Below are 16,343 nucleotides of genomic sequence, written 5' to 3' on the forward strand. Positions count from 1 at the left end.
AAGGCCGGCGTCACCCTTCTTGCCCGAATGGGTTGAAAGTAAACATAGAGTAGTGGTATATAATACTAGAAACTTGATGCATTTTTGTAATACATACGCTTGTATTACAATCATATTATATATCTCGCGGTGCGTTTATGGAAACGAAATCGTCGTATTTGTAAAAATATTAAAACTTAAATTCAAAGGAATTGATTTAGTCATTGTCGCGCACACAGATTTTTCGTGGAATTGATTATTTAGCTCTTCGAACATTTGCAATTTATTTTACTATTTATATTTGTATTTTAATTTAACTGCAAATTAACAAAAAATATTTGAACAGTTGGTCTGGAAGAAAAGAGTTTCATTTTTTATTGGAAATCTTCTTTCGTATGAACATAGTGAAACGGTTGAGTTTCTGATATTGTTTTAGATTTTTCAAAAAGATTCTAAGAACTTCTTCTGATCTCATACAGTTATTCAAATACAATACACTGAACATTGTTTATAGAAAAGGCTTTCTCGTACAATTGATCTTCATTGATCATTTGTACGCTTTCTTTTAATAATTCCGTCGTCTTCTAAGTGTCATTGCGTGAAAATGCCATTGTGTGACAGTTTTTCCTTTGATTTCTTCCACTATGACGTGATAGATTTTTGATTTCAGAATGACACGTAGTACGCAAACATGAGAAGAGAGCCTTTCTGCACGCATGCTTAATCCGCTCGACCGAATGCTTCATGAACCACAAAATATGTATCACGACGGTGTCTGCTACATAGTGTATACGCTTCGTTACATTCACCGATCAATACTAGTTACGGTGAGCATCTTTCGTTTTGTAACTGCAAAAAAACCTCAATTACAAGACTAAATAAAAAGAAAACGGTACCAACCCTAGCCGAGATTGAATTGATTGACATACTTTATTGCGTGAGTCGTCAAACGATGAGATAAGCTAGTGTCCACAAGTTACTATCGTATTTCATGAGACAACTAATGCTTTTCAGTTCATAAACCGGCGTTGTCTGATTACTAAGTATCAGCTTTTGCTGAAGTAGCTGAAAGAAAGAGTGCAGGAGTAGCCTTCCTACCATATGACATAATACCATATTGGCCGTGTCAGTCATGCAGGGTGCCGGAAAACAAGAAATCTTGCCGGATGTTCTAGCAAGACAGCGGTTTAGTTTTGAATAAAAATTTTATTAGATTTTTTTGCCTTTGTTATATGATCAGTGTTTAGTAGAAAAACTCTAGAAAGAGAACTGCGGAGACTCCATTTTGGATCGATTGGATTCGCGTTTAGCTGTCAAAAAACGAATCCAATCGAACATTGCCTATCCTTATAACATTGGACGTGTTGCCATACAATGCCGGGGCATACGTTGCCAAAAATGCTGTTTTTATCTCCGCAGTTCTCTTACTAGAGTTTTTCTAGTGCTTGGTCACATCGGACTATGTAACATTTTAATATCGAAAAAAATGCGTTTAAAATTTGAAGCCCTGAAAACGTTAACACACAAAACGAAAATAGTTTCTCTTTGAGCGTCTCAGTAGAATTCTGAAACATAAAAATATAAAAAGAAAAAATGTTTTCCTTTCCATACCTGGTGGAATTAAAAGGAAAACATTTCTTCTTTTTATATTTTTATTATTCCTCAAAACAAATTTATACCGTAATACTTGCTTAAGCACTATTTACAGCTTTTCGTAGCCGACACTAAATCGGATCGAAAAAGTGTGAATTTTGATTTCCAGTGACATTTTACCAAACTAACAAAAGAAATGTAGCTGATAAAATTGTTCTTATTCTTTTGCCGAATATCAATTTTTTGGGTCTTTTACCGAGATCTGAAGAGCTGAGATCCCAGCGACCAGTATTTTTACTGCGCTCTTCGTAAAACTGAGCTGGATTGTGTTATCTTAATTTTTGCGATCTGTTAAATTATTTTGCACTGATTCAACACCGACCATATAGAATTGTCATGCAATCAACAAGTTCCGGTATTAAGCCATACATGACCATGTTGTTTGTGGACAACAACGTTTTTAAACAGCTATAACTTTTGATTGAGGCAAAATTTTCTCACAAAAACATGTAACGCTAATAAATGTGATTATTACCTTTCATTTGAGTATTAACGGTTACAATTATCAGCTCTCGAACTGAAGTTATTGCAATTAGACTGATTGGATTCCGATGGGGCAGTGCTGCCAGGGACAGTTTACGTTGACGACGGAAAATGAATTTTTCATATATCTTCGTTATGTTGCAATATTATTGAAAACTGATAAAACTTATCAATTTAGGTTGTCGTTGGCTGCGATTTCCACGCGATTGGAATATTGTAAATATTCTAAGAGAATTGTATTGAGCATTGGAAGGTAAAAATCGTGCAGCTTCTAGCACAGCGGGGGGAAGCACCTATCTTTATGAAAAAGGGCTTTTTGTGTTTCTTGACCCCACCGTCTTCAAGCAAAAATTTGTTTTTAAACCCTACGTGCCCTTGAAAAAAGTTGTGCATGAAAGGGAAGGCATAGGATTTTTTTCATAAAAATCCGATTTTTTTCTTTTTGCATATTTAAAAAAAAGTAATAATATTTTTAGAGAAGGATATCTATTTCAAACAGTTTGTACAAATTCGACAAATGGAAGCTGTTTGTGGATTTCAATGAAAAAAGTGTATCAAAATTTTTGGAATTACCTCAGAGTGCTTCGTGGTCATGGGACCACTTGATGATTCTATCCCGAAACAGAAATTCGAGGTCAAATTGTGATATGGTTCCGTAACGATCAATAAGACTTCTGAGACAATTGCAATAATTTTGATATCCATTTTGCTGGGATTTCATTAAAATTTACAAATCATATCCTCGTACTATAACATCTGTTTGAATATCCGGATTACCGGGAGCCAGTGGTGTTTTGTTGTTGGACACACAAGGGTCAACATAAATTTTCGGTTTTTTGGAAGATGTTAAATTGTGAGAATTTTCAGTGCATATTCTATATAGTTCAATCATATGTTGACTGTTTTTGTATAGCTTTTTAACGGTTTACAATATCGCCTTGATGTCAAAGGGAAAGTTACAGGAAATGGGCTTTTTAAAACCTCATTGTTGTTGATAACTTATGAAAAGGTCGTAATGAAATAAAATAATTGTTTTCTTACAACAAAATTAAAAATATCTCGAAAATTACCACATTTCATTTTTTTTTGTTATGAGCATTTTAATTCATAATGCATTTAAAATCATATTCAAAAAAAAATTATATTGGACTGCAAATAGTATGAATTATAAAAATGTGTCAAAAGGTGTTGTTTGGAAAACTTTTTTATTGAAAGCTTCTCTATGATCAAAATACATTAAAAAAGTTTATTTTTCGTCTTTAAAACGGTTGTTTTAAATTAAATTTAAGTTTTAGATTGTTGACATTGACTTTTCCGGAACATCCGTATGCGTTATGAATCCCAAGTAACATTTTAAGTTTTATAGCACACTACAAGTGCAATCTAAGTTTTAAGAGGTATCTCAAGAGCACCATAAAACCTTAATTGTTATTTTGGATGAGCGCTACAATTTACGCGGAGTGGGTCACTTCCCTCGTGGCTTCATAAATGGCCAATAGTTGTGCAATGGTAACATATTACACACATATTTAAATCCAAATAAAAAATAATGCATTAAAAATTGATCCAGAATTAAATCGAACTTTAAGTAAATTGATTAATATCTTTGTTAGCTGTTGTGTCAACTTCCAAATCAAAGAAGCGACATCTGACAGCAAACGCGTAGAGATTAGTCTGTCAAATTTTCGTGAGCAAATGTAAAAATTCCCAAATTCCACATGGAAAAAAAATATTTCGCGAACTCATTTCGCAAGAACTGCACACTAAGCTTTAACTGTGTGCGGGTTGCAGGAATGTCATAGCGTGTACCGCTTATTGTACTGTCCGGACGGTACAATCATTATGTTGCTGGTTTGGAATGCAAGCATTGACTGTAGCGTTGCCATTATTTTTTTTGAGAATCCGTAAATGTAATATCTCTGGCTGACGTAAAAATCCGCAAGTTAAATTGCTTGATTTTTTCCCATTAAGGACTTTTCGAGATTTTTTTAAATCTATTAACAATATGTATGAATAACTTTTGTTTTTCGAATGCCTGGCTGAAAATTTTCCACATTCGCCGCTGGATGTTGGAAGAAATCTAGTTTCTCAATCAACTGAAGCCGGGGAAATTCGACCAGACGCATATTTAGTTCTGCGCACCTTGTTCCTGAAATCTTTAAAACAGAACATTTAAAAAAATCAATAATTGGAAACTTAAAAATTAAAAATTAAATGATCGAAAAATTCCAACTAACTAACTAACTAATTCCAAAAAAAAAACAATCAAGATTAAAAATGCAAGCATCAAAAATTTATTAAAACATGAACTGGAAAAATGAGGATAAACAACACAAAAATTTAAGGAAGCATCAGTCAAGTTCAAATGGGAGGGCAACTTGTAGTTGATAAATCGTTCGCCTTGTTCGTAGCTCATCTGGGTTCAATTACCAATCCCGCACATAGAGTTAGAGAGTTTTCTAAAAAGAATTTTCTATCGCGAAAAAAGAGGCGAGTGACCCCAAGGTTAAAATAGTATTAAAAAGTCAAATTCCAAATTTTCACGAATTTAATAATCAAAGTGCTTCAAAATTTCAAGAATAATATTATAATTAAATTTTAAAAGTTTTTAAAATTGAATGCTTCAAAAATCCAAAAACTAAGAAATTTAAAAAAAATGTTTTTTAAAACTTCAAAAATAAAAACATTCCAAAGTTCAAAAGGTAAAAAATTTAAAGATATGAAAAATTAAAAATTTAAAAATATAAAATTAAAAAAAATGAAATCTAAGGATTCAAAAATTTGAAAAATTAAAAATTTGGAATCCAAAAATTTAAAAAATTAAAAATATAAAAATCTAAGCAAAAATTAAGAGTTAAAAGATTTTTACAGGTTTATTCGGAAGTTTAAAAATTTAATTTTAAATTTTAAATTATTTATTTAAAAAATCTAAAAATATCAAAATTTAAAAATATGATGGATAAAAATTTGAAAATTCAAGAACAGATATATTTGGGAGCTCACGAAGTTAAAATTTAAAAATTTGAAAAGTTTAAAAGCATGAGGTTTAAAGGATTAAACATTCAAAAACTTTTAGATTCAAAGATTTTAAAGTTCATTTTCTTCTCAATTTAAAAATTTAGGATTACAAAAAATTGAAATTTTAGTGATCGAAGATCAAAAAAAAAAAAATTCATGAATTCAAAAAAAATAAATTAAGTCTTTGTAAATTTGATTTTAAAGCATTTAAGTTTCAAAACTTTGGGCTTTCAAATCTCTAAAATTTTAAAACTTTTAAATTTGAAGGTTCAAAAATTAAAAAAAAATTATCGTATAAAAAAAACAAAAAAGACAGAAAAGTCGGATCGATGAAACAATCTCAGTTTATAATAATTATTGTCGAATTTCAGCACCTAATGTATTTTTATTGAATTCTCAATGGTTGCTGAAACTCGAAAACTATTTCGTTGAAATTTAGCAATCAAAATCTACTTTGCCGTTATATCAGTTTTAAAATTAATTGTTTACTCGATTGTTCCGCAAAATTCCTAGCTGAGTTAAGTGAGTATATGTGGAAGTCGGTTACATCCCCGTACAACAATTATTGCATAATTTAATTTAAAAATATAATTTAATGTACATATTGTGATTAAACATGCAATTTAAAATTTTAAAATTAACCTTCCGACAGTCGCGCTAGTCCACTGAGTGCACGCTGCTCTGAAAATCTAGCGAAATCGTCTTGTGGCAGCTGCGGCTGCTCGTTTAGTGAGCCGTTTGCGCAACTTCCGGGGGTTAAGGCCAACTATTTGATTCATTCATGAATGATCCGCAAATTCCGAAAATCCGCCACTGTACTTCAAATTGCGGATTGGAATGACATTTATTGAGAAATAATAAGAAATTATTCTTATTATTTATCTGTAAGTGTCATTCCAATCGAGCACGAGACTTGTCAAAAGTACTCAATCCGAAGAAGATCACTTCGAATCCTTCTGAAACGAGGGCCATTGACAGATCTCGTGCTCGATTGGAATGGCACTGACAGACAAAGGTAAACAAACGATAGACGTGTCGAGTCTTTATCCAGGGGGTTCCGCGTCGTTAGATTCACCATGTGAATCAATCAATGGCGAATTGGCAGCCATTGCAAAAAGGTGAATTTATTTTAACCAAAAGTTAGATTTAGTCGATAGTTCTGAATAAATATGTGGAAAATTAATAAAGAATTTAACTTTTACTTATTCTTGAACACCTTTCAGCTACATAGATATTGTCATTATATCATATGTTTGGTTCAAAACCAGGAGTCGCGAAATAGGGTCGCAATAGGCTTTACATTAGACTGGTTCAATTTTTGACTTCTAGCTACACCAGGCTGTACTGATTCCTTAAATGGCCCTTAGTAATTGTGCAAATTTTGGTACCGATCGGTTGTGTCTACGGACCCTCCAAAAATTTCAAAGCTTATATGGAAGTTTGTATGGAAAAACGGTTAACATTGAAAATAAATTCTTAAAAAATCACCTCATCAATCAATTAATCAGAACACTATTTATTTCTAAAGGTATTCTTGTACTGAACACATTCGGGGAACATTGTAAGTTTATCAAAATTCACTGAGAAAAGTCATTAACTGAAGAAACAGCATGACTTCAAAACAAGTGTATTTTATTATTAATCATAGCAACCCTGTTTAAATAGCTGCATCTGCCATACGCGAACGGTGGATGGCAAGTCTAGTTTGCACTTGTATAACGATGGAGCTATTCAAACAGGGTTGCTATTATTAATAATAAAATCTACTAGTTTTGAAGTCATGCTGCTCCTTTAGTTAATAACTTTTCTCAGTGAATTTTCATAAACTTACAATGTTCCCCGAATGTGTTCAGTAGAAGAATACCTTTAGAAATAAATAGTGTTCTGATTAATTGATTGATGAGGTGATTTTTTAAGAATTTATTTTTAATGTTAACCGATTTTCCATACAAACTTCCATATAAACTTTAAAAATTTTGGACGGTCCATAGACACAACCGATCGGTACCAAAATTTGCACAATTACTAAAGGCCATAAAAGGAATCAGTAGAGCTTGGTGGAGCTAAAATTCAGAAATTGAACCAGTCTACTCTACATCCATAATAGGCACATCACCTTATATAAATTTTCGTGGTTTAATATTGGAGGTAAATTGAAAAAAATCGTGTGTTAACTCAATACTAGTTACGCTTTTGGAAAACGGCTAATTATGGTTTTAAGTCAAATAACTTGGTTTGAAATAAATATACACTATCGGTCAAAAGTTCAAGTTCACCTGCTATTCTTTTGAGTGGCTTTCTCATTAGACTTTGTCAAGCGCGTGTGTCTTGACTATATAATGTTGCTACACGCTACTGGTCAAAGTGTATGAGGGAGTTTTACGCCTTTGGGTGACGCGTAGATCACAAACAAACTTGTTATGCTAGGTTGAATTCTTTCGATGCATCGAGTACATAATACGCGTAACATCTTAGTACAGTAAGAGCTCACTCCAAAAATTATATTTCAAATTAAATTTATTAAAAGACAAGTAGAAAGTTATATTGAAAATCGTAACTGTCGAAGAAAAATATCTATTCAAATAGACCTAATTCGAAGATTATCATCTCATTATTGAAAAGTGAAAAAACTACATATTTTATGTATCAATCGTAGACAAATGGGTCGAAAAATAATTGTAAATAATAATAATTAGTTACAATTTATGAAGTAACTATATCATTCTTAATATTACATTAACATTGTAGGGTGAACTTAAACTTTTGACCGGTAGTGTATGCATTATTATGCAACGTTTTATTTGCTTTATAAATGATACTTTTATTAATTCTGTGTTATCTGTAACCCATAAAACATCACGTCGTTGTTGCCTCACGAAGACCCAGCATTCAGCTTGCGCATATCCAAATGCACTGAGCCTAAAGAAATAAAAAAGCCCACAAGCCGTGAAACTCCCATGCTCATATTCATTGCTTAACTTTCCAAGCCCTGCAGTGATTCCGGAAAAGTTGATTTATTTTTCCTTCTAACACATTGGCGGGCCTCCATGGGCATTCAAATGGTACAGTACCATTGAACGTCAACTAATTTGGTCATGCCTTTCATTAAAATCTCCTTTTCGCGTGTTACCAAAATAATGAGGATTCTTTGCACGGTTTCTCGAAAAAATATCGATTTCGCGCGTATTCGTCGTATTCGTCGTATACTCAATGGGTATTAAATGTTGTTTAAAGGGTCCTACCAAGCTTTACGGTAAACACAATCGTTACGGCGACTTCGGATCATAAGGCAACATTTTATAACGTTTTAACTGCCCGCTTGCAACACGCAGTAACACTCCTGTGTACTGATCAACTGGTTAAGGCGATCGACAAGAGTCTTATCAGTGCCGGACCGCTGGTTTCGGATTGTGTTTTGAGTGAAAACGGTGGTCACCAACTCCCAGGGCGATCAGTGGTTTACATTCTCTCGTACGGAAAACTCGTACCTTTTTCTATCGAGTGCGTCTTTGGAGGCAAGTTTGGGTGGAATGGGCGAGTGTTATCAACGGTTTTCATGTGGTATTCGGAATGTTTCGCTCGGTTTTAAAAAAACAAACTTCAGTGCGTTGCATTTGTTACGTTTTGTGATTGATGAAAAAACTAGCAAATAAAAGAATAAAGCCGAATGTTATTTTTGAAATATCATATGCAGTTGCTATGAGTTTGTACCGACCATGTTTTGAATGGCCAGATATAAACGATGCTGACAGGTTTGATTTGTTTTGTACAATGTACATACAACCGATGTGTATATGTGTTGTGAGGAAATGGAATTGCATATGAATTACTGTAGAACGTGAAACATCCTGAAGATATGTGTGTATGGAAAAAAATATCCTGATCCTGATTTTCTAGAAGATTCGCCCTCTTTGTGAAGTTATGTATAAACACATAATCTGTTTGATTTGGAATTCTGTCATTAAGTAGCGCTAGTGTACATACATACGAAATATTGGATTTTGAACTTGAATTATCAATTGATCCTGGCTGCCTAGAAAGTCGGCATTTTCAGCGAAGTGATGTTTATTTATTATTGGGAATTTTATTTTCTTTTATTTTATGATCGCGACCCCCCTGAATGTTCGTGTTCTCAGCGAATTTGCTATAACGCGAAAGCCGTGGTGGTATGTTTGGTTCGAAACTTAGTCATTACGTAGTACTAGTAGGCATATTAAGTTGTGCATCTTTAACTTGTTTTATTTCGACTCAATAAAGATCTACAAAGTTTGTGTCTTCAGCAGAATAGTTCATCAGATTATGGCCATTTAATTAACAATCATTTTAATATTGTGCATTTTGTGGTGCTAGTGTATATGTGAAATCATGCATTTTAGAATCGAATTGTTTATTGAAACTCGCTTCTTTAGCAAAGCAGAAAGACGTTGTAGTAGTGTACAAGCAATACAATGTATTGTGATAATGAATACTCTATTATGTCTGATTCTGTCACTACATGATGCTTGTGTGTTTGTGAAAAAATTTTAATGTGAAATTTTATTTTCCTAGATAATAAAGTGAATCAAATCTGAAAATCTTGAAATCACTAGAACATCCAATTCATGTCTCGCAAAAAGGTTAGATTAACCTGAAAATATAGTGAAAAAGATCTTATATAAATTCTGAATAGGCCAAATTTGTTTTCTCCGTGGTGTATTCATATTGAAATATTTCCTCAAAGTAGTTAGGGGACGGTGGGGAGTTCTGAACATAGCTTTGTTTTCGGGGGTTAACTACCATACACATTGGTCGATTTGCTATATTTCAACTGATATTTTTAGAGCGCTCCTTAATACATCCACGGGTTGAAACAATTTAAAATAATCAATATTATAGGATGATGGGATTATAGACGATAAGTTTCTAAACTAAAGAGTAGTTAGAAAAGTGATCTGATTCGCAATGGATAAGTGATAATTCATTCACGCCAAATCACCTGAATTCACAGTTACGGCACGGGGCGATTAAAATTGTGGAAGAATCCCGTTCTTCGCATAAAATTGCTAATGAGAAAGTGATATCATGACGGTAGAAACATTTAACAGTAGTTACCCAATTATTATCATTTATAGCTTAGCGGTGTTCAAAACTCCCCATAGTTCACAACTCCCCACCGTCCCTTACATCAGAATTGATAACTGCCTTGTACAGCGTTGTCCTACGAGTTTTTCAAGCTTCCTCAATTGAATTGCACAGACATTCTTGTAAATACTGCGAAAATACTTATGGTTGAGTAGTAGCATAGTTAATACTTCAAAATACAATGCATCCCAAAGAAGCTCTATGGGATTTAGATCGAGTGATTGAGCTGGTTGCTCTCGAGGTTTTTAGCATAGTCTATGTTAGGAATGATGTGTGAAATACTGGATTTAACAATTTCAAAAGTTCATTTTTCATATGTGCATTAGCGCTCCGTGGTGACAGAGTTCCAAATTAACAAATCGCTATCCACACGGTATTTGTATTGTAAAAAACTTATCTGAACTATCAAACGTTCTAGGTAGTCAGGATCAATTGATTGAAAAATTTTATAATGCGCCACATGGCAGCAGTATACCGAACTAAAGAAACGGCCATTTACTTTTGAACAACTTTGCTGAAGACGCGAATATACGTAGGCCGTATCCTTGCTGTGTTACGCGAATCTCTGACACAGTGGACGTTTGTTTCATCGCAAATCGTGGGATTCTCTAATACCCATTTCGGTACTCGCTATAGGCGAATATAAGCCAACGTGTTTGGTATCTTGTAGTTGCTGTACAACAAGTGCTGTGATAACATGTGTAGTGCTGTGATCGAGTACGGTTAAAGTAGCACAAATTAATCTTCAACATAAATGAATAGCAACTATGAATCTATCACGCCTTGTGCAAAAAGGAAAAGCTTCCTTAGCTTTGGTTTAAGAGCTAAATTTCCACGAAGGAACCTTCTATATTGAAAAGCTACTTTACCCCGTATTCGTAGCTTTCAACAAAAATGGCATGACAAATTCACGTGAAATGTTACGTGCATATATACTTGTGAATCGTGTTGATTACGCATGTCTTATATCCGACCTCACAACTCGCGACATTTATGTTGTCACGGTCAATATGGCTGTTGATAACATAAACAAAAAATACGTCTATTGTTCGGCATATTTGCCACATAATGAACCTTCTGATGATTTCAAAAGAGTTGTATCACACTGTGGCATAAATGAGTTTCTTCTCATAATCGGCAGTGAAGCGAATGCCCACCACATAGTTTGGGGCAGCTCAGATATCAACTTGAGAGGCACTGAAATACGTAAGTAGTACGAATTTGCACATACTTAATATAGAAAATAGCCCGAAATTTGCACGTGCTAGCAGAGAAGAGGTGTCAGATGTAACTCTCTGCTCTGACGGTATTACGGATGAGTTAGGAAACTGGCTCTTACCAAAATGGGCACGGTCCGCCGTTATCTGATCATATGTACATCGTCTTTGATCGTTTAAACTTTTCGTTAGATATCATCACATATCGTAATCCCAAATCTACGAAATGGGACCTCTACGAAGAGGGCTTTGCGAATAGGTTTTATGGGTACCTTCCGACGACACCAAGTGACTTGGATGAAGTCGTCGATAAAACAAAAGCACTCATAGTAGCAGCATACCGAGAGGCTTGTTCGCTTCGAGTTATGCGTGCTTTTGGAGGAACACCTTGAATACTGAACTTGTTCGACTTGTTTGTAAAAAAGTTATGTGGAAGCGCTTGGAATCGCAGACACAGTGACGGGTCAGTGGTATTTAAGTTGGCTTGCAAAGCATACAGAAATGTCCTTCGTTCTTCTGAGCGAAGTAGTTGGAAAAGGCATTGCAACAATGTCTCATGTCTCAACGAGACTAGAAGATCAAATAAGTTACTTCAGAAATCGAAAGACTTTCATGTCAGTTCTATTAGAACTGCTACTGGTGAATAATCGTCTGACGAAGATATAGCACTCAACTGCAAAGGAGGCAAAGAGTTTTAACCGATCCTCCTTCCTTCTAAAATCAGTGGAACGTTCAATCGACTTCGCAATACTTAGCAACCGACATCTGTGTTTATTGTTGAGACAAGTAGAAATAAGGAAACTGAGTGTCCGTGAATGTCCTCAAGGTGGTGTGCTGTCACCATTATGAAACCTTTTTGCCAATGGCTTGTTGAAGAAACCTAATGAACTTGGGTTTCCGACATATGGTTTCGCCGATGATTATCATATATTGATCAATGGTATTTGCATTAATGAACGTTTTAATTTGATGCAACAAGCACTACATGTTATGGAGCAATAGTGTCTTCCTGTTGGGCTATCAGTTAATCACAATAAAACATCAATATCACACAAGGAAGGATTACAACCAAAGCCGTCCGTTGCAGTTTTTATACTCTGAAATTAGTGTTGCAGATCAAGTTAAGTACGTTGGGATAATTCTTGACTCAAAACTTAATTAGACAGCTCACATCGATTTCAGAATGCTTGCATGGCCTTCGGCCAATGTAAACGGCCTTTCGGTAAATCTTGGGGATTAAACCCAAGTACATTCAGCGGAATACAACAATCATTTAACCAAAACAATTGTTAGGCCATTGCTACTTTACTGCATACAACAATGCTTGTTAATTATCTTTTATTTCCTTGAGAGTGAAGAATAATTCCGTATTGTCTACGTTCTCTGTGTCGTTAATCCTTTCCATCATGAAATGTTGAAAAAACAAACCACGGCAAGGCACAGTTTTCCAATCAAGAAGGGGAACGTGCCTTTTGAGCCATTTGCTACTGATTTCTGATTCCTGATGCATCAAAAAAAAACACCGAAGAGACTCGCGCAAAAAGGGCTTCTTCAGGCTAATTTTGCCAACTTCACGAAGCAGTAACCAGGCAAATGCTTCCCAAGATGCATATATTAGTGAAGAAACATGATTGGGAATAAATAATTTTGTTAAAGTTCTTATTCAAATGCATGTTTCTATTTTTGAATAGCAGTTCAATAATAGGGGCTGTTATAATTCCATAATAACTTTTCATATTAGGGATAATAGGTTTTGGAAACAATCATTTTATTGATTTTTCGCATTGGTCTGTGCTTCTAACATAGAAAACATTTGCGGATTAGTGAGCAGAATAAATCTTTAATTCTAGTCAAACCACATAAAATGACTTAATGCACCTGTTGCGCAAATTGAAGTAAAAGTCTTCTTATAAAGCAAATTTTGAAAAGGGATTGTCCTCCACCAGAGTACAGCAAAGATTAAACTCAGCTGAAAAAAATTCTCCTCCTGAGGACGATAGGCCGATTGGAACAACGCCTTTTCTTGAGCTTGTGCGATTCCGTTAGGGACCGTCCATAAATGACGTAGCATTTTTGAGTAATTTTAACGCCCTCTCCCCCCTCGTAGCATTTCGTCACAAACCTCTAAATACCCCCCGGTAATTACGTAGCTTGACGGTAACTCTCCCCGCCCCCTTTCATCGTAATTTAAAAAAAAAATTAAAAACGATGTTAGTTATTCCCCTTTAACAAAGCTACGTAGCCTGACACGCCCTCGTGGTCACACATCATCACAAAATGCAAAACTCCCCCCTCCCCCATATAATGCTACGTCATTTATGGATGATCCCTTATTGATCGAAACCAGCTGAAATTGTACAGAGAATCAGTAGATGATTATTATACTTGGGAAAACGAATCCTTATTCAATGTATAACTCTTGGTAATCCCTAGTTATTAGGGTTAGTGATTCGATTTGAAATTGAATTGGAATTGACACACGATTCAAGATTTTGGAAGTATCTGGGCGCCCGACCATAAATATCGCAATGGTGAATGTCGAGAAAATGTCTAGAAACATGCTTAACCAAACTATTACTTTTACTGAAGACAAACTAGCAATAGGAAAACCAGTAAATAATGTCGAAAAAATAATTAGGAGTTATTCAGACAATGCACAGATTAAAGTAATTGTTTTTGTCGTTCGCTTTGCGTTGGCTAGGGCAAAAGCATAAAGCACACTGAGTATCGTAACCATTGTCTTTGGTGGTTGGACATTGACTAATACTTTATACAAGTGCAGTTACGAAAAACGCAACGCAAAGATATTTCTAGCCTTCGACTATTCTGATATCTGTTCAATTGTCAGTACAATATATTTCATTTAAAAAATAATGATTTAAACATGATGTGAGGCACTTAGTCATTTATTTACCTATCCATGTTCCTCGAATATTCATCTATTTACTTTCAATTTTAACGGCCACTTAGATCGATAGAGCCCAATTGCTCCAAATACTCTTAAGCAGGATGCGTATCTCGTACTGATGATGGTTTTTCTTTTCCTCTTTTCCGTTCCAGACTTTGACGTTAGCTGGGTTGTTTCCGTATCATCATAATCAAACGACACCATGCTCATACGTAGTTCGCAAACCAGAAACTGTATGCTGACGTTGTTCTTCCTACTAACAATCTTCTTCATTTGGATGGATGTGAACCTGTACATTCGTATCCATGACTATCCAATCCGGGACAATGAGAAGCGGTTGCTGAATAGTAGTGCGGTGCTGAAACCAACCGTACCGGTAGCTGTAGCATCGTATGAAACTTCTTCGATCTCACTCGGGCAGCCGGTTTCAACTGTCAGGTACGATGATGTGACCTGGGTATCCTGCGATCTGAATCCACTTTGTGATGTTACCGCGAAGGCGATGATACTGGATCATGTTAATCACTACCTGTTTGCGCCGATGGTAACTATTGCGGACAATCTGGTCGGCATTTCCAGGGGGAATCTGATAACGCCCAACATGATATCCATTTTCCACGTATTCGTGGCTATTGCATCAGGACGAATGATTGCTTCCGATTCACTGAGCTATCGCAGAATTGGAGTAGTGCTATTTGAATTTCGAACGTTTTTGGACGATTTGGATGGACACGTGGCGCGAGATAAAAAACATGTCCACGGCGAACGATCGGATATTGGTTCGCTGGGGTTCTACATCGATGCAATTTGCGATGTTCTGGGTGTCATCGCACTCATGATTGGAGTGTTTATCTTTCTGACGAACAATCTTCCCCGAACAGGATACACGCAGCTGCAGTCGATCATACCGACGACGAAGAAATCTAAGAGTTCATTCACTCACGTAAACTATAATCTGAATGCGACTACCAGAGAGGTCGTCCAGAAGGTTTCGTGTTACAGCGCAATTTGGGTACTGAGTGGCCTCACATGGAACCGATATATTGCCATCTATCAGGATGTGCTCGAACGAGAGGACGTCACTCCAACGGAGTTCCTTCACCAGGAGTCGGTGTTTCGGTCGATCGGGTTCTTCGTCATATGTTGGGTGTGGCGAATGTTCAATGTACACGCCCTTCTTCACTTTCTGCTGCTGAGCATCTTCTGTGATAAACTGTGGGAGTATTTGCGCATGGTACAGTACGCGGGTCTTGTGATGCTGCTGGTTATCATAAGTGTGACCGAGATGCATTTTCTTAAGGTGAAACAATTTATCTGCAAATCGGTGACTGTGTGACAATACTTTGAATTCAATGTGAGTGATAAGTACAGAGAGTGTTATGTGTGTTTGTCAGTGCTTGAACTTAGAGTCCTTCTGTTAGCGTTCTGATCGGTTTTAGGTCAGTTTTTTCATTTGAATGGTAGTGCGAATTTATGAAACCAAATTATAATTGGTTTGCCATCATAGCATCATGCGCCATCGTTCCGTGCATCTCCGAATACTTTAGAAATATTCTGCAGTAATGATTATCATTTACAACTTTTCATGTCAAGCTCAAAAAGAGCTGAGTTGTTTCCATACTAGAAAGTTCATAGATTTTATATGGGTTTCGGTCGAAATTGAGATACACTGATAAAAATAAATTGATGAAATTGTAGTACGCTCTCCTAATTAAAATAAAAGTAAAAATAAAACTATTGATAAAGATACGCTGTCATATTTCATTAAAATCTTTAGACATTCAAAAATGTTTAAAAAAAATTGTTTCCCAGGGCCGGCAGAAGGCCTGTTGGGGGTATAACACACTCTGCACTTCAGTCTACCTTCTCGTCTCATGCAGAACAGAAGCTAAATATTACTCTGCTATAGTAAAGAAAGCAAGCAATCTTACCTGCCGCGCGTTGTTACTTATCTTCACATACTA

The 16,343-nt window shown here is 35.5% G+C and overlaps 1 protein-coding gene across 1 annotated transcript; it reads left to right on the forward strand.

Moving 5' to 3' along the window:
* The first annotated feature begins 14,581 nt into the window (after window positions 1-14,581).
* On the forward strand, window positions 14,582-15,715 carry LOC131687044 (ceramide phosphoethanolamine synthase-like). Its single transcript, XM_058971080.1, has one exon. It carries the CDS (start codon window positions 14,582-14,584, stop codon window positions 15,713-15,715), a length of 1,134 nt encoding a protein of 377 aa, XP_058827063.1.
* The last annotated feature ends 628 nt before the right edge of the window (window positions 15,716-16,343 follow it).

This window comes from Topomyia yanbarensis, chromosome 3, assembly GCF_030247195.1.
Source record: "Topomyia yanbarensis strain Yona2022 chromosome 3, ASM3024719v1, whole genome shotgun sequence".
NCBI classification, from domain to species: domain Eukaryota; kingdom Metazoa; phylum Arthropoda; class Insecta; order Diptera; family Culicidae; genus Topomyia; species Topomyia yanbarensis.